Source organism: Cervus elaphus, chromosome 12 (genome assembly GCF_910594005.1).
Source record: "Cervus elaphus chromosome 12, mCerEla1.1, whole genome shotgun sequence".
In the NCBI taxonomy this organism is placed as follows: Eukaryota; Metazoa; Chordata; class Mammalia; order Artiodactyla; family Cervidae; genus Cervus; species Cervus elaphus.
In genome coordinates, this window is record NC_057826.1 from 39,343,552 (window position 1) to 39,362,444 (window position 18,893).

The 18,893-nt window shown below is 38.0% G+C and overlaps 1 protein-coding gene across 3 annotated transcripts in view; it reads right to left on the minus strand.

Annotated features, from left to right (window-relative positions):
- The window catches only part of MYEF2 (myelin expression factor 2), a 38,314-nt gene extending 28,100 nt beyond the window's left edge, over positions 1-10,214 (minus strand). The window contains exons 1-5 of one of the 3 annotated variants that reach the window (XM_043919388.1): positions 9,919-10,214; positions 4,195-4,403; positions 2,902-2,954; positions 1,719-1,726; positions 1,525-1,618 (exon numbers count right to left, since the gene is read on the minus strand). In XM_043919388.1, coding sequence (XP_043775323.1) covers positions 1,525-1,618; positions 1,719-1,726; positions 2,902-2,954; positions 4,195-4,403; positions 9,919-10,079 — 525 coding nt within the window. In that variant the 5' untranslated portion in view covers positions 10,080-10,214. The remainder of the gene's footprint in view (positions 1-1,524; positions 1,619-1,718; positions 1,727-2,901; positions 2,955-4,194; positions 4,404-9,918) is intronic. The other 2 variants (XM_043919386.1, XM_043919387.1) reach the window with 2 other exon arrangements.
- Positions 10,215-18,893: the final 8,679 nt, after the last annotated feature.

Here is an 18,893-nt window from a genome sequence, read left to right on the forward strand (position 1 = left end):
ATAATACTTGTCTTTTTTTTTTTTTTTGGCCCCACTGTGGGGCTTGTGAGATCTTAGTTCCTGGACCAGGAATTGAACCAAGCCCTTGGCAGTGAGAACACAGAGTCCTAACCACTGGACCACCAGAGAATTCCCTGTAATACTTGTCTTTTGAAGAGGAATAGGAAACATCATAAAAAAGCAAGTCATAATGCTCAAAATAATAATTTCCTATATGGTGGTTGTGCTACAAATGTTACTTCCTTATGGGAAATTATTAGGGTATCAACACATTTCTGAAAAATTGGTCCTGGCTTATGCATGAAAATTATTTAATACCAAATAAATGGCACAGCTTACTAGAGTCTAAACTTCCTCTACCAATTTTCTACTTCTCAGTTAAAATATTAACAACAAAAACGAAAAACCCCTAGGCTCAAACAGAATTAGAGAAACTCAGAAGCTGACTCCAATAAAGATATACGGGATACTTTTATTTGCTGGCAGCATGGCCTTTAATTTCAAGATATTTTTCATCTCGTTTCCAGGAACACAAGACCAAGGACCAAGTTACACTCCCACTTTGTGCAGCAATAACAACAGTGTCAAAATTATTATTACAGTTAACTCGTCACACAGCTAGAAAATGATAGAGCTGGGACTCAAACCAACACCATACTACATTAAATTGTGACTGACAGTACTGTTCCACAATGATTTGTATCCATGTTGGTGGAAACTCTTCAGCATCCCAAGGTTATATCCTCTGTTGTTTCTTATTACAGACTTTAAAAAGGATATACTCCTAAGTGGTGTGTGATCAAACTATTCAGGTAAGATTAACAATATGAACTAAAGAGAGACATGAAAATGACTTCTATTCAAAGGAGCCATTTTCAAGGTTAATTTAATAGCTAACTGTAAACAGTTTTTCATTTTATCTTCTGATCATTCTTTTGTCAACATATTTACACTGCTTCACACAAAGTGAACATCTTCATTTTAGGGGAGGCATCTAAACATCTCCATTTGTATATAAGTTCTGGTTATATATTTCACTAATAGATTTATAACTTTTCTTAAATTTTAAACAGGGATTGTTTCAGGTTAATTTTATTAAAAATGACTATCAATTTCATTTAAATCTATAAGGTATTTGAATTACTAAGTAAACTTTATCAACTACAAGAATACCTACAGTATTTTTCAAATCTGACGACACAATCTGAAAACTGAAAGCGTTTATACCAAACAAAGTCAGCATCTGAAGTTTACCCTCTTTAAATTTCTGTACCCTATAATTTTTACAAGTCATACACTATGGTTATAATAACTGGTGACAAATCAAATACATAGGCTATTGTTTAAGAGCAAGTATGAAATCATGGTCAAGCAAAACTGTCATCAATTATGTAACACTTTAATAAGCATCTATGCTTTAAAAAAATGTTGTAATCAGATAAATAACATTACCACATGAAAATCCAAAGAAGCCATGTACTTTTATTCAAATGTTTAAATTATTTCAAATACAAGAAATCTTACCTCTTTAATATTCAAAGGTCTTCCACTAAGGTCATATTTGTTCATTGTCTCTAGTGCTTTCTTGACAAATTCTTCATCTTTGAATTCAACCACACTTAACGGGAAAAAAATTTATAGGAAATGTTTATGTACTAAGATTTTTTTCCAATCATAAATTTAAATTTCACTTAAGATACTAAAAAAAAAATTCTTACCCACAACCCTACATCCAGGTAGATTTGTCAATATATGCAAAAGAAAAAAAAGTTTTGGATCAGTAGATGAAGTTAACGATAGATTCTAACATTTAAATCATTAAAACAATTGATAATGCAATCACGCTGTCTTTTACACCTCCAGAACATAACAGGTAAATGACTGAAAATTTCCTATAAATTTTTAGATCTATCCATTTAAGATTGTAGAATCTAGCATCTAAGAAGCACATTTTTACTTTTAGATGACTGTTCTTTAAAATTAAAGCAATGTCATTGCACAAATTCAATCAAGGAAATAACTGAAGGCTCTCAAATACCTGTCCTTACATTGTTATATGTATTTTTGAAAGATGTATGGTGTACAAATAGTTTTAATGTAAATTTTCCAATTTTATTTTTATAAAGTTCTCAAAGAAAACTGGCTGCACACAATTTAATAACATCCAGTTGTAACTATGTTTTAAAAAATTTATGCTAAAGAAACAAAGTAGTAGAATCATTTTTTAAATAGTTCCTTGTCATAATTATTATTCAAAGTGCCCTTTGAATGTGATTACATAAGTTTTATTTCTCATGCACCCAACTGGTTTTTGCTAATATAATTAAACATTTTTAAAAAGGTTTCCATTATATTCTTCAATATGTTGCTTTTGTTGCTAAAAATAAAAATCAACCAATTCCTTCTCTGTCAATTTAATCATCAATGTTTTTATATTCATCCAATTAGTCAGAGCACTGCCTTTTACGTAGTCCTGTAGGCTACCAAATTAAGCTCTTCAGTGCAAGTTTCAAACATACATTCTGAAATAACACCTTTAAGCTACAGGCCTCTCATGGAACTCTGAGGAAATATTATCAATTCAGTGACTTTTAAAATATCCTTGAAGACATCAGAACACAACAAAAAAAAAAATCCTATATTAAAATCTATTGGCTAAGAAGCATTACCTTTGAGCATTAGAAAAGTGAATGCCCTTTATGAGCATTTTCAAAACCCACCTCTTCAAGGCAGCTAGGTTGGTTTGTATGTCAGACTTGCTAGTATAAAGCCTCAAATCTTTCATAATAGAGTAAAACAAAATGAAACTTAAGTTTCCAAAATCTGGTACAAGTATTATACAAAAAGTAAACTGCTGAGGAACTTTTAAACCTCAAGCAGATTATTGCCCACAGCACTTACCCTTGATTTTCCTTCCGCATCCTTAAAGAGCTCCACGTATGTAACCTCACCAACTACATAAGACATACAAAAGGAAGATACCAAGAAACAATACATTTAAACACCAGTATCTTGCTTTACTGCACACCTGTGCACAACTCTACAGAAAAGCACCTATTATTCACCAACAATCAAAACCAGACCAACATACCTCCTGTCAATGGCTATGTAAATTTAACTAATTTTCAGAAATGTACATCATCCACATTCTCTAAAAAAGCTAACAACCATATTAACCTAATTCATGCTACAGATCATATTTTGGCCAGCATGATATAGTTGGTGAACAAATGCACATATACATACAAAAGGTCCCTTAGCCTATCATATTAAAAACATCAACATTAGCACTTTTCAAATAACTTTGGTCGCCTACACACAACAGCTGTTTTAAGGTGACTTTCTACCTGAATGTCTTCAAATCATGTTTGCCGTCAGTAAACTAAATTTACAAGTCATGCTTCACAGCAAGCCACACACTTTCTAAATAAAGTCAGTGAATAAAACCAATCAAATAGTTGTCACCTTACAACAGATACACCAATGCAAAAAAATTTTTTTTATTTATTAGATCAGCCTCAAAACCAAGTACATAGTTTGCAGGACTATTGAAACTCAATTTTTCAAGAGATAACAAAACTAACTTTTACAAGATCAAGTATTAAAATGATTTTTCCCCAAAACAAACCATATATATAAAAGGAAGGTTTTCAGGTTATTCTGAAAACAAAACTGCAACAGCAGTAACACAATTTTAATATAGAACTGCAGAGACAGCATCATGGCATTCATGACAATGCAAACAAAATGAATTCCACAGCCAGATTCCAGACTCCACCAAGATAATAACAAAACAGCTTTTGGAAAAAGAAATAATCAGACCTTATTATTCATACTTTAACACACTAAATGTATTGCTTACCTAATGCAATAGTCCTTTAAAAAATCTATAAAAACTTCAACTAGACAAAGCAATCACTTTTAACAAAATTCTTGGTGGCATGCATATGTTGGCTCACTCCTTCCCCACTAACATGGCAAAAAAAAAAAAAGAAAACTTCATTTATCCATACTACCTTGTAATGAAATTGTACCAAGTGAAAGAAGAGGAAAAGATTAATTTATGTGTCAAGAAATAAACAAAAATCAATCTTTTGAGTCTGTGTGGCCAAGAGGAATGAAAAAAGTCTGCTTATCTCCCTCCCCATTCTAAAGGAAGATTATCCAACAGTGAGTTTATCAAAAAATAGTTACCTTTTTCTCTCATTAGATCTTTAATAGCTTGCCATTTCATGTCATATGGGATGTTGCTAATAAAAACTCTGTTACGATTTGGACCCTTCTTTTCTCCAGTGCCTGAATTCTTATCTTTTGAATAAGGATGGAATCTATTGGCCTTCTTATTCCCTGTAGATTTTTCTTTTAATTCAGATTTCTCTTCTTTGACTGATTCATCATTCTCTCTGCGAATTAAAAACAAAACAGAACAACAAAAAGAAAACCTCAGTGGTGCTTCCAATAGTGGAAGTCTATGTTAAAATAAGTATTTCACATTTATCACTTCAGAAAATTCTCCCCGAAGTTAGACCTAAGGAAAGCAGCTGGAGAGTCAACTACTGGTTTTGAAATTACCCAATCAATGTCTTTTCAAAGCAATGATTTCAGCATATTACCAAAGTTTTCAATTAACAACGCTTCTTTTTTCCATATTAAATAGCTGCAGCATTCAAACAAACCCAGTTTTTCCCATCATACTACTTAATAAATGTTTTAGAACCTAACAAGAGGGGGAAATGGGTGATTTTATTCCTAGAGTATATTAAAACTCCCACCATTAATGGAGAATTAACTTTCTGGGCCTCATTCAGAACTCTAAAAACTTAATTTACAAAATGACACACTGAAAAAGTTCATATCTTAAAGGTTAACAGTTTCCTCCCAGAATTTTTCTCCTCCATTGCTTAAAAACATAATCAAAATACAATTGTATCTGTATCTATACACTCCCCATATGACTCTCATAATTTTTGTCTCTTCACAGTTTTGACCAACCTGATAAGGTATCCTATTATTTTCATGTTCAGTATTTCTGTTTTAACCTATAAATTAGGATAGGGTATTTCACAGAATCGAGCCATTTTTATTAAGAGTAATATCTATAACAGCTGGGATGGGATGGAGGAGAGAAGCAGTACTTAAATGCAACATGAACCAGAAATGTATAAATCTACTTTTTAATGAGGCCCTAACTGGAAAAACATTTAAAAGACTGTAATCACATTTCAATTACATGATGCTATTCACCAAGCATCTGTAACATGTAAGTAAACACTTAAAGTAAATCCTAAAGATAAAAATTTGGATATACATTTTAAAAATGTAATTTACTTTTCAAAAGCAATCTTTAACAGAAGTAACAATAGATTTCTTTTAAGTCACCAATTACCCTACTGAACTTAAAAGTATTTAATTAAAACTTCGATTTAAAAGCAATTTTTCACAAACATATACTAAGAAAAATCTCTGAGAATGATGCCCTAGGTTTCCTGGATTATCCTGACAACCAATCAGGTTTCATAATCCAGGCTCCATATTAACTTCTAAGCCAAGCAACTGTGTGATTTATACACTGCAGTACTTCACACACACCTCTAATTGTAGTCACTTGTTCCACAATACATCGAACTTTTCAGATAACTGTTTTTCTGAGCAGGAAACAACCTAGCCATGAGTACAGTATGTAAAATGCTAGAGAACAAAAACCATCTGCAGTGATAGTAACACGTGCTTGACAAATGTTCATTTTTGAACGAATAGTTAATTAAGAAACCATACTCATCTGAGCACAGATGATGCTACTATCTGCCAGAAAAACTGCTAAAATCAAGGAAGACACATTAGGGCCAAATATGCGTTGCCACCTCTTCAGACCTAGACAGGGACACCTTCACTATCCAACATCTTCCCTCATTAGAAATGGCATGCCTGGAAGTGATATCCTCAACTGTACTCTAGCAAGTACCTACCTGTCTAAACAGAGTGGCACTCCTATAAATGGCAGCAAGCAGTCAAAAGCCACAGAGGACCCTGTTTCCCGGGTACATCAGATACAAGAACAAATCCTTCTTTCCATCCCCCAAAGAACCTACTTATATAGTCTGAATTCAACAAGTATTTTTAAAGTAAGTCTCTGCTCAGGTGAGCAGACAGCTATATAGTCCCCATCCAAATACCCATTCCCCTGCCATTTTCTTCCTAAGTAAAACCAATTATGAAAATTGCACAAAGTTCTGAATTATGTTTTTTTATTCTTACATGGATGTTGTAAAGTTACAACAATCTGACAACTCCACTAAAAAGCAATAATGTAGGATCATTATTACTAATCCCTTGAGTAGTAATAATATAATCCCTTGAGTAGTAAAGGCTTCCCTGACAGCTCAGTTGGTAAAGAATTCACCTGCAATGCAGGAGACCCCAGTTTGATTCCTGAATTGGGAAGATCCCCTGGGGAAGGGATAGGCAAGACACTCCAGTATTCTTGGGTTTCCCTGGTGGCTCAGATGGTAAAGAATCTGCCTGCATTGCGGGAGACCTGGCTTCAATTCCTGGGTTGTGAAGATCCCCTGGAGAAGGGAAAGGCTACCCACTTCAGTAGAGTCAGACTCTAGGGACTCTCACTTTCACTTCTGAGTAGTAAAGGATATGCTCTTTACTGCTCAAGGGATTACCAGAGGGAGAGACATCTTCCATGTTTTTCCCAATTAGTGGCATCTTAAAGATACTGCTAAACTGCTCATCTACAATGCACAAATTACGATTACTATGGAAGGTAAGATCACTGTAGTTCCTAAAGGTATGGTCTGATCGTTAAGAAAGTGAACTATAATAATAGGGGAGGGGTGAGAGGAACATTCAACAGGGAGGGGATACATGTATACTTCTGGTGGATTCATGCTGTTGCATCACAGAAATCAATGCAACACTGTAAAATACAAATAAATTTTAAAAAAGAAACTGAACTATAATTACTCAATTTCTGAACTCATTTCTATGTCATAAATACACTATGGGAAAGACATATGTGAAAATTCTTAAGGCAAAGTGTTACATAATATCAAACTATTGGCACTATATTCAGAATTCCATGTAATAATTACCAAACTATTCATCTAAGCAATCTCCCTTTTAATGTATTTGAAATACTGCGATGATTCTAGTGAATTACGTCTACCCAAATAACTTCACTTTCTGAAAAATCAGTATCCAACATCAAATGAGGACCTAGTTTTAATATATGATTTTGAAAGCATAACGCTATGAGATCCAAAATTAAGCCAGTTCCATTTTTTACTCCTAATATGATAAAAACACTATTCTACTTCCAACACTACACCTTGCACCAATGCTTAGTATTTTGTACAAGCATCATAACGTAACTCTCAATTTCTATATGCTCCAAGTTGTTAGTCACACATGAATAATGAAGAGTTATAACAACACTGCTATTTTTCCTCCCATTCACTTAAGAAAAGGAGAGCTAGTATACCATTTTGGCATAAAGAAAAAGACTAGACCTAGGGAAACATCTTTAATTTCCTGTCAAAAGATGTGAACATGCCAAATAAATCCTCTGTACATGAGTTTCATGATTATATGAAAGCTCACTTTGGCATTTCTTAAATGTTTACTGGGTGTTTTTAAATACAAAGAGTAGTAAGACATAGCTGATGCCGACATAGCTGCCTCCGTGCTCAATTACTATTGAGCCTACTACTGACTAGCCTCAGTAAAAATCATTTCAGTCTTGATGACAAACAGCACTCTGTTCACCTCTAAGCAGCATACATTTTAAGGCAATATGTGGCCATTTTTATCAGTGCTACAAGTTCTTATCATTAAGAACATATGGTGAATCAACTCAAGGTTTATGTGTTGGGTTGTTGACTACTTCAGTTGGTGCCCAGAGTCAACAAAAAGGTTGTTAGGCTGATGTAGGTAAATGTCTCTAGTTACTTAATGTGAGTGACCCATGCCTATGTGCTCACTTAGTGTCTGATTCTTTGTGATCCTATGGACTGTAGCCCATTAGGCTCCTCTGTCCATGTGGTTTTCCAGAAAAGAATACTGGAGTTGGTTGCCATTTCCTCCTCCAGAGGATCTTCCCGACCCACGGATCAAACACCGAGGTCTCCTGCATTGGTAGGCAGATTCTTTGCCACTGAGCCACCTAGGAAGCCCAAGTGATCCATGATGGTCTGTTTATGTTCTTAAGGAACAGACAGTACAAGAAACCCCTGATAGTAAACTGGTTTCTTTACACAACTGGGAAAAGAGGTAGGGAGAAAGATGAGGTATAAGCAATATGAAAATAATCTGCATTTGTATTTACTGGTAACATTTCTTCACCTTATATTTACCTCTGCTTCAGTAAGAAGTGAAAGTGATTCTTTCCCCACTTCTTGCTTCTGCTGTCTAGCTACACCCCCATGGGACTTTAAAAGGATTAGAGCCTTTTAGATCTCATGGAAGTTCAGATACCAGCTTTATCTGTAACAAGACTATTATACTAATCATACAAGTACAGTAGGGCTCCTCTCCATATTTCAAGGTTGTACTTATTGATAAGGAGGTGGCAGGCCCATATTACAATAAAACAAAGTACTTCTTATTTCTCAGGAAAGGTAGAAAATGCTTCATTCACTTTTTTGGTCTTCAGTTACTAAGTGCACCAGGTTCCACCTAGGAACAAACTCCACTAGGAGATAAGTCAAATCTCCTATACCCGCAGCTCTGTTTTGCCTAGAAGATACTGCCCAATCTATCCAAATCCAACTAAGAGCAAGAGTACATACCAGAGCTGGGAGACCTACTTTATTTCATCTGCAGTCAACCCTTAGACTGGTCCAGGTCTTACACAGTGTTACAAACATTCTTATACAAAAGAAAAGTAAGAACCTTTATCTTTCCTACTTTAGTGTGAACATTATCTTCACTCCTTTCTAGTAGTGTTTTCACAAAATTATTAACATACTTTCAACTTCAGGTTTAAAGAGCTGGGCATGTGCAGATGAAATGTCTGACTTCATATTCCTTCTATATAACAAGAACAAAGGGAAGCACAGCATTTCCTTTTAAATGGAAATTATTATGACTCGAACCAACTACATTCTTCACCGGCACTGATGACAGCTGCAATGTTTTAAGTACTGGGTTTCCTTCAACTAAAAAATGATCTTATTTTACCAAAATTAAGATCCTACCATCCCGCATTGAGTTTTTTTTTTTAAAAGCCTGTGTGGCTGACAAACATGGGGAAGCGGTAAGGGAGGGGGCGGAGCAAGGCACCACGCACCGTTCCTTTTTAAAGTACCTCTCACCAATTCAAGGATAACACAATGGATTCGGTCTCACAGCACATTACTAAACTTCCTCTTGGTATACAGATCAGTTAAGAAATGAATACACACTTTAGAAAACAACAGTGAACTTATAAAGCTCAGAATAAGGCCGGGAAGATGGGGCGGGGGGGGGGGGGGGGGGGCGGTGCGGATATTCCTTTTACAAACGTTCTCGGTGGTTAAGAGGAAATGTCCGATGATGTCATCCCTAGTTACTCCCTAGTGATGAACACTAACTATTGGCCTTTAAAGGGGGGGTACCATTTTCCTGCAAATCGTGGCGACCGCCGAGTTTTCTGTAAGGGTTCTCCAACCGAAGTCCGGGAAGAGGGGGTGACTCGCGGTCTTGGGTCAGTAGCAGGAGAGGGTAGCCCCCAGCCCCGCATCCGGGTTCCCCCGGTTCGGCGCGGGCGGGGAGGGCCCGGGAGAGGGCCGACTGCACCTGCACCAACCCGCCGCCCACGGCCCGGGGACGGTTATCCTCCGCCAAGGCTCAGCCCCGGCTTCGGCACCCCCAGCCCACAGGTCGATCTCCCGCCCCCCACCTCGTCCCGGTCCCCTGAGGAAAAGACAATACATTTTAACGCCATTGGAGCTGCTGCTGTGCTGCGGAGGCTGCTTCTCCTGCTCGGGCGGGTGAGGTTCTCGCCGGGGCTCGCCCGGCGGCTCCGAGGGCTGCCGATGCGGGCTGTCGTCGCCAGCGGCCCTAAGCACCTCAGGCTTGTCGGCGTCAGCCATCCCGCCGCTACGGCCTCCGCCTCCGCCGCCTGCGCCGAGGGGCTCCGAGCGCGACAATGGCGGCGGCCGGCAAAGCGGTAACGGATCCCGATTTGAAAAGGCCCCGAGCGCTCAGTTGCCCGGATCTCGCGAGAACCAGTCGGGGCTGGGAGACTGGGAGATGGTGTGAGCTGGTGGAGGGGAGGGAGTGGGACTGCGCGGGGAGGGGAGTAGAAGGATGGGTTGGTGGCGTGTGTGAGCCACCATGGCCGTAGTCGGTCCTGCTCCTGCCCAAGGAGGGCTTGATTCGTCCTGAAGCCCGTGGTAGGGCAGTGTTCTGAGCCCCAGCCCCTTCAGTCCTGTGGCACCCAGAGGGGTCTTCACTAACAAAAGTCGGCTCTGGGTGTTAGAAATCCCTAGGGCTCTGAAACCTAGACTATTCTAATCATTTCCCGTAGGGGCAATTTAAATTAGAGACGCACACACCGCTTGGCATCTTTAAAAACGTCTGCTAATCTTCAGACTCCTCTTAGAAATCCTTTGAATAATGCAAATAAATCACTTGCTACTTCAGTGCCTAGGCACCCTGTGGACATTCAATAAATAGTCATTGATGACTGGTTGCAATTCACCAGAAAGAATGGCTTTGAATTCCTTTGAGTTCTGGTTGTTCTAGGGAATAAGGCAAAAAAGAAGACTAAAGTTTTTAATTCTCCAGGCATAAATCAATGAAGAGAATCTATACTTTTCATAAGAAACCTACTAGACTAGCCAATAATGAACATTTGGGGGTTTGGTTGTGTTTATTATATGCTGATGGAAATTATATTTGAAGCAGTTACAGGCTCTCAAGCAAATTTAATTACCGTATGGAGTTTTAAAATATAGTCATAGGTATTTTCCCCCCTAAGTATGAAAAAGAAACTCATTAAACTTAATCAACTTCTAACTTGGGAGTACTATAATAATATTTCACATTGAAATAACCTTTTTCAGCTGAAAAGTTCAAAGACCTTACCAAAGCTTTCTTTTCATAAAGAGGCAAACATGTATGATTTACATGCTTTGCTAAATATCATGCACACATTAGCGGTAAAGCTGTAGTTAGAAACCAATACTCAAGTAATACATAATTTCCTCAATTACCCCATTTCCTTGACATTTCAGTGTGTAGGGTTTTTTCCCTTCAACTAAAAAATACCATAAAACAGCCAGTCCTGTGCCAGAAGAGTTACTTCATCAAACGCACACACATAAAAATCAGAATTTTAATCATATGGGTACACTTGGTAAAATACTACTGTTTAGGGTGCCACTGACATTGTTTCAAAAACACAACACAGGCTGTTGTTACTGCATGAATTGTTTCTCCTCAGTCAGTTCTCCAAAATTTAGTATTTGGAGTAGCAGAAGTCATTGCATATTTGACACAAAAAAACTGTGTTAAAAACCCTGCTCTGCCACTGTCTGCCTGTAACTCCTTGGACAAGTCACTTAACTTTTCAATCTTTCCATAATAAATAAGGATAATAATACCTACCTAGCATGAGTAAGATGAGGATTAAAAGAAAGCACTTTATGTAGGGCAAAGTGTTATATGAATGTAAAGTAGTATTACAATTCCCTATCTCTCCAGGCTGAGCAGGGTTTTAATCAAAGAAAAGTCAAGTGATTTTCATAGAACTGAATTGTAAATACTTTCAAAACATCCATCACTCTCTGTTATTCTTTCGCTGTTATTGAATTTAAGATGAATACAAACCTGCAGTCTCTTGTATAGTATATTCTTGCAAAATCTCAAAAAATTCAATATAATATTTTTTAAGAGGACTTTATGCTTAAAACAGAGTAGTAAGAACATGAGGAATACAAAAATAGATACAGCCTATTCCCTATTAGGGGAGAACATTTATAAAAAGCACTATTTGAGTGCTGTAATTGAGACAAATATGAAGTATAATTAAAAATTTATTTACAAAATCAGGACTCTGGCTTGCATACTGTAGTGTGCTAATTAAAATGTTTCATTAAAATATTTATCTTGATTACTGAGCTTTTTGGCATCCTTTAAATGATGTACCTAAGACACGTACCTCCCTTACTGTAATTTAACTCTAGTCCTGATAAATGCAGAAATGGCAGAGGTTAATTTCTATAGGGAGATCCGTGAGAACTTTGTAGAAGAGCTGAATCTCAAAAGATGGAGAGAACTGGGGCAGCTTCTGAAGAGAAAATCATGAATAACTACTATTTCATCTGACTGCTCTATAGATTGATCTTTCCTCCCTCACTTACAATTATATTGTTCTAACCATAGCAAAATGTGAAAATAAATTTAAAAAACACATTTGCTAACATACTGCTGCTACATTCCATTTCTATATTTTCCTTCCACATTTATTTTTTTAAGTCCATATACACATACTGAAAAATCTTGAGTAATGATTTAGCTTTTATCTTCTCATAATTCCTACTACAAAATTCATCCTTTGCAATGGCACAAAATGCATTACTGATGCAACCTCACATAACTACCTAGTTTTCTCTCTTACAAATTGAAATGTATTTGTAATAGAGTGGCAGAAAGAGAGAGGGAAATAGAGGGAGATTTAAGAAAGAACCATTATATTACACATACCTGGAAATTTAATCCTAAAATTCCAAAATATTTTCAACTAATAATTTGTGTATCATTTAGGAATTGTATTGATAGTAACAGAGACTAGAAATAATACTGTCTTAAACAAGATAGAACTTATTATTCTTTTAAGTAAAAATAGTGTAGAGGAAGGCAACCCAGAGGAGGTATACTTGCTCCACAATTATCGTGGACTCAGGTTTCTTCTGAGATATTGATGCCTTTAAACTGTTGTGTTGGAGAAGACTCTTGAGAGTCCCTTGGACTGCAAGGAGATCCAACCAGTCAATCCTAAACGAAATCAGTCCTGAATATTCATTGGCAGGACTGATGCTAAAGCTGAAGCTCCAATACTTTGGCCACTTGATGTGAAGAACTGACTCATTGGAAAATGCCTTGATTATGAGAAAGATTGAAGGCAGGAGGAAAAGGGGATGACAGAGGATGAGATGGCTGGATGGCATCACTGACTCGATGGACATAAGTTTGAGCAAGCTCCGGGAGTTGGTGATGGACAGGGAGGCCTAGCGTGCTGCAGTCCATGGGGTCGCAGAGTCGGACAAAACTGAGCAACTGAACTGAACAGGTTTCTTCTGTCTTGACCTTTCACCACCCTAGTGTATGGCAAACATTTTAAAGGTCACCCTAGGGCCCAAGCTGGCTACTGGAGATCTAGGTATCTTGTTTGCATTGAAGGCAAGAAGCTGTTCAGAAAAGAAGGCTCCTATTCAGGAGTCTCACACAACACTTCCCACTCACAGGTCAAAACTTAGTCACATTATTGCAGGGAGGAAGCCAATTCTGACTCCTTGTTGGAAACTGTTTCTATGACTTGCTTTTATTATTATAATCATACTCAATGGCTTGTCTGGTGGACCCTGCCCCCCTGCTAAACTAAAGTGCCTTTGTTCAGCTCATGGAGAGATAGTTTGTCCCTGTTCACCTGTGATTAGAAGAGATTCGGTTCAGTTCAGTTGCTCAGTCATGTCCGACTCTTTGCAACCCCATGGACCGCAGCATGCCAGGCTTCCCTGTCCATCACCAGTTCCTGGAGCTTGCTCAAAGTCATGTCCATCGAGTCGGTGATGCCATCCAACCTTCTCATCCTCTGTTGTCCCCTTCTCCTCTTGCCTTCAATCTTTCCCAGCATCAGGGTCTTTTCAAATGAGTCAGTTTTTCGCATCAGCTGGTCAAAGTATTGGAGTTTCAGCTTGAGCATCAGTCCTTCCAATGTATGTTCAGAACTGATTTCCTTTAGGATGGACTGGTTGGATCTCCTTGCAGTCCAAGGGACTCTCAAGAGTCTTCTCCAACACCACAGTTCAAAAGCATCAATTCTTTGGCACTCAGCTTTCTTTATAGTCCAACTCTCACATCCATACATGACTACTGGAAAAACCATAGCCTTGACCAGACAGACCTTTGTTGACAAAGTAATGTCTCTGCTTTTTAACATGCTATGTAGGTTGGTCATGGTTTTTCTTCCAAGGAGCAAGTGTCTTTTAATTTCATGGCTGCAATCACCATCTGCAGTGATTTTGGAGCCCAAGAAAATAAAGTCTCTCACTGTTTCCATTGTTTCCCCATCTATTTGCCATGAAGTGATGGGATCGGATGCCATGAACTTAGTTTTCTGAATGTTGAGTTTTAAGCCAACTTTTTCACTCTCCTCTTTCACTTTCATCAAGAGGCTCTTTAGTTCTTCTTCACTTTCTGCAATAAGTGGTGTCATCTGCATACCTGAGGGTATTGATATTTCTCCTGGCAATCTTGATTCCAGCTTGTGCTTCAAACAGTCTGACATTTTGCATGATGTTCTTTGCAGATAAGTTAAATAAGCAGGTTGACAATATACAGCCTTGATGTACTCCCTTCCCCATTTGGAACCAGTCTGTTGTTCCATGTCCAGTTCTAACTGTTGCTTCTTGACCTGCATACAGATTTCTCAGGAGGCAGGTCAGGTGGTCTGGTATTCCCATCTCTTTAAGAATTTTCCACAGTTTGTTGTGATCCACACAGTCAAAGACTTTGGCATAGTCAGTAAAGCAGAAGTAGATGTTTTTCTGGAACTATCTTGCTTTTTCGATGATCCAGCGGATATTGGCAATTTGATCTCTGGTTAATCTGCCTTTTCTAAAATCAGTTTGAACATCTGGAAGTTCCCAGTTCATGCACTGTTTAAGCCTGGCTTGGAGAATTTTGAGCATTACTTTACTAGCGTGTGAGATGAGTGCAACTGTGCGGTAGTTTGAGCAGTCTTTGGCATTGCCTTTTTTTGGGATTGGAATGAAAACTGACCTTTTTCAGTCCCGTGGCCACTGCTGAGTTTTCCAAATTTGCTGGCATATTGAGTGCAGCACTTTAACAACATCATCTTTTAGGATTTGAAATAGCTCAGTTGGAATTCCATCACCTCCACTACCTTTGTTCGTCAGAAGCTTCCTAAGGCCCACTTGACTTCACATTCCATGATGTCTGGCTCTAGGTGAGTGATCACACCATCGTGATTATCTAGGTTATGAAGATCTTTTTTGTATAGTTCTTTTATGTATTGTTGCCACCTCTTCTTAATATCTTCTGCTTCTGTTAGGTCCATACCATTTCTGTGCTTTATTGTGCCCATCTGTGCATGACATGTTCCTTTGGTATCTCTAATTTTCTTGAAGAGATCTCTAGCCTTTCCCATTCTATTATTTTCCTTTATTTCTTTGCATTCATCACTGAGGAAGGCTTTCTTATCTCTCCTTGCTATTCTTTGGAACTCTGCATTCAAATGGGTACATCTTTCCTTTTCTCCTGAAGGCTGGACATTCCCTTGGAGATGCTTTGCAAAACTGAAGACTCTTTCACTTTACTTCCCCACTGCATCTCCCTCTCTATTCTGCCTTTGACTTTAGTTCCTCATTGCTTCTTTCTCTCTCATCTATAAAGCAACCTGGCATCCAGACCCCAAGAAGATGGTTATTTTGAGGCACTAGCTTGCCATCTTGTTGGTCTGCCGGCTCCCTAATTAAAGTCTCTTCCTTGCCTCAACACCTATCCTGTGGCGAGCAGAGCGAGCTTGGACTCAGTAACAACATGACACACCCATCTGTAAGGGATGTTGGCAACTGGGCTCACTGCCTATGGTTCTGCTACCAAAGAAGAGAATGGAGTGGCCACTAGCATTCTTTTTTGGCTTTAAGTACAAGAATATGAAGTCAAAGAAATAGTATGTTTTTTAAGTCAGTTTATTTGGCTTTACAAAACTAAATGGTTGAATTTGAAGCCACTGTTTCCCAACTCTAGAAAACTGAAACTAAGAAAGGAATTTATAACTAAAAAATATCGCAGGTTATATTTGAAATACATATATAGTTCACTTTTTCACCATAGAAGTTCATTCTGTGATGAAAAAGTAGATATTGGTTATTATCACTTGAATGAATAGATTTATTCTGACAATTAACTGCTTACTCTTTTTCTGTCTTTTTCTTCTCTTCTTCCATTACTCTGCGTAACTTAGGAGTCTTTTTTTAGAATTTATAATTCTAAAATTACATACTTAAGAAAGTTCTCTACTAGTTAAGAGAAGTTTAGAATTAAGTTAGTTATCTGAATAATCCAGGCAGGAGTTCCATTTTCACCTCAATTATTCAAATAATTCAGATAATACCAACTGTGTTGCTTGAATTCCTTTAATAATTTTTCATTTTTCCACTTTACAATGCTCGGATCATTGCCCATTAACAGATTTACTTTTGATTTTTGTAAGCAATATTGGGACAGTTTTCTCCTTTGAAGACTAAACACTCCTTTAATTCCTGGGTACTTACTGGAGACTCAATTTTTTTTCACTGTCTTTTTTTTTTTTTTTTTTGGAGGAAAATTGCTTTACAATGTCATGTTGGTTTCTTTCTAATTCCTTAAATCATCATGCCTTTTCTTCAATCTCCTTCCAGTAACTCCATTAAAAGAAAGATCGAAAGACCAAATTTCTAAGGGTTCTGCCCTACTTTCTTCCTATAGGCATAGCTACTCCCTCCTCTTCTGTAAGTCCATGAATTAGGTTTCCTCTGTCCAAAGCCATGGATACCATGTGGTAATATTTTTAACTATTCCAAATTTGGTATCCTAGCTCAAGGCAATGGCACCCCACTCCAGTACTCTTGCCTGGAAAATCCCATGGACAGAGGAGCCTGGTAGGCTGCGGTTCATGGGGTCGCTAAGAGTCGGACACAACTGAGCGACTTCACTTTCATTTTTCACTTTCACACATTGGAGAAGGAAATGGCAACCCACTCCAGTGTTCTTGCCTGGAGAATCCGAGGGACGGGGGAACCTGGTGGGCTGCCCTCTATGGGATCACACAGAGTCGAACACGACTGAAGTGACTTAGCAGCAGCAGCAGCAGCAGCTCAAGGAATATTCATGAAAATGATTATTGCGTAGCAAACATTCTTTTTAACTTAATTGCCCTTTTTAGCAAGGTCATTTTCAACGTTTAGTTACCACATTTAGAAGGGACAATACATTTCTTAGAGTGTTGACTAATAAGGTCTAATCCACACACTGTCCTGCATATTTGAATATAATCCTATAAATCAGGGGTACCAACCCCAGAGACTCGGACAGGTAGCAGTCCTCAGCCTGGTAGGAACCCGGCCCCACAGCAGGACGTGAGTGCATGTGAGGGAACAAAGCTTCATCTGCCCCACCCCATCACTCCCCATCACTCACATTACCTTCCGAGCCACCCCCTCCTTCCCCTGTTGGTGGAAAAATTGTCCCAGGTGCCAAAAAGGTTGGTGACTGCTGCTGTAAATGGTAATGATAGACTTAATAACTAACATAATCCATATTCCTCTTCTTATTTGATAATAGAAATTTATTTAAGATGATTGTGACTATAGAAGTCCACATTTCCTAGCTTCACTTGCCACTGTGTGTGGCCACACATCTATGTTCTGGCCATTAAGATATGAGCAGAAATGTTGTGACTGAGGAGGAGATTCCTTAGAAGGGACCGACTTAACTGGAAGAATGTTGTCCTCTCTTGTCTCCTCTTGCTGCTGCTTGTAATGGACAAACGATGTCTGTAGCAGTGGTAACCATGATGGCCCATTAAGTGATCTTATGACTGAAAGCTAAGTACTAAAGTTGCTAGAACAGGAAAATAGAATTAGGGTCTCTGATGACACCATGAAGCCACCATGAACAACCTTCATAGTCCTACCTCAAGCTTGTTTTCAGCTGGAGGAAATCTTCTATCCTGGTTACTATGCTACTATTTGGAGTCTTTCTATTAAGCACAGCTAAACTTAATCCTGATATTCAAAAGGTTTTTTTAAAAACCAATTTGCTTTAGTAGTCTACAATGTGGTCACACAAACACAGCTTTATTTTTTCTTTTTCTTGGGGACATCCTTTACATTGGTTTTTCTTTGTTCCTATGCTGTCTGCTGTAGAACAGCACAAGTTTCCTGCCTGATATCCAGTCTCCCTCTTTATTTTATTTTATTTTTTTTTTGTACTAACAGAATCACAATTTTGTCTAGTAGCAATATGCCCAACTGAAATACTGGGAGTGGCCATAGGACACAACTCTAAGAAGTTGTAAGGATAAATACACTTGGGTTGCTAGAAGAATCTTTCCTAATAAGTTCTTTGCCTCCCTGTTTTCCTGTGAGGCTAGATGGTGGAGTATCCCTCGGAAACCATGAGGTAACAGGTTTGAGGACAAGAGCCACAAGCTAAAGATGGCACATCAGAAAAAACAGGAGCCTGAAATACCGATGACCTCACAGGGCCAGTGTATAAGCCCTAGTCTGCCTATATAGAAACTTTTTGCTTGGGGAGAAAAAGAACCTCTATTCTCTTTAGGCCTTGCATTGGGTTTCTATTACCACAGTTTCATGAAACTGAACAGAATAAAAAAATTCTACCCTTTTGCAACCCTTTATAACAAGAGTTATACTTTTCCTTATAGCTGCATATGAGCTTACTCTGTTAGAAACAATACTTTTTCAGTAGCATACAAATGTAATATATTTTTCATGGTGTATTACAGACTGGTAGGCTGAAGTGATTTCATGTCATTATATTTCAATTCACAAACTGTTTAAACATGCTAAAAAGATATATGTCTACATGCATAACTGTAAACATATTGATGTATATAAACAGAGTTGATTAGGTACATTTCCATGATTTTACTT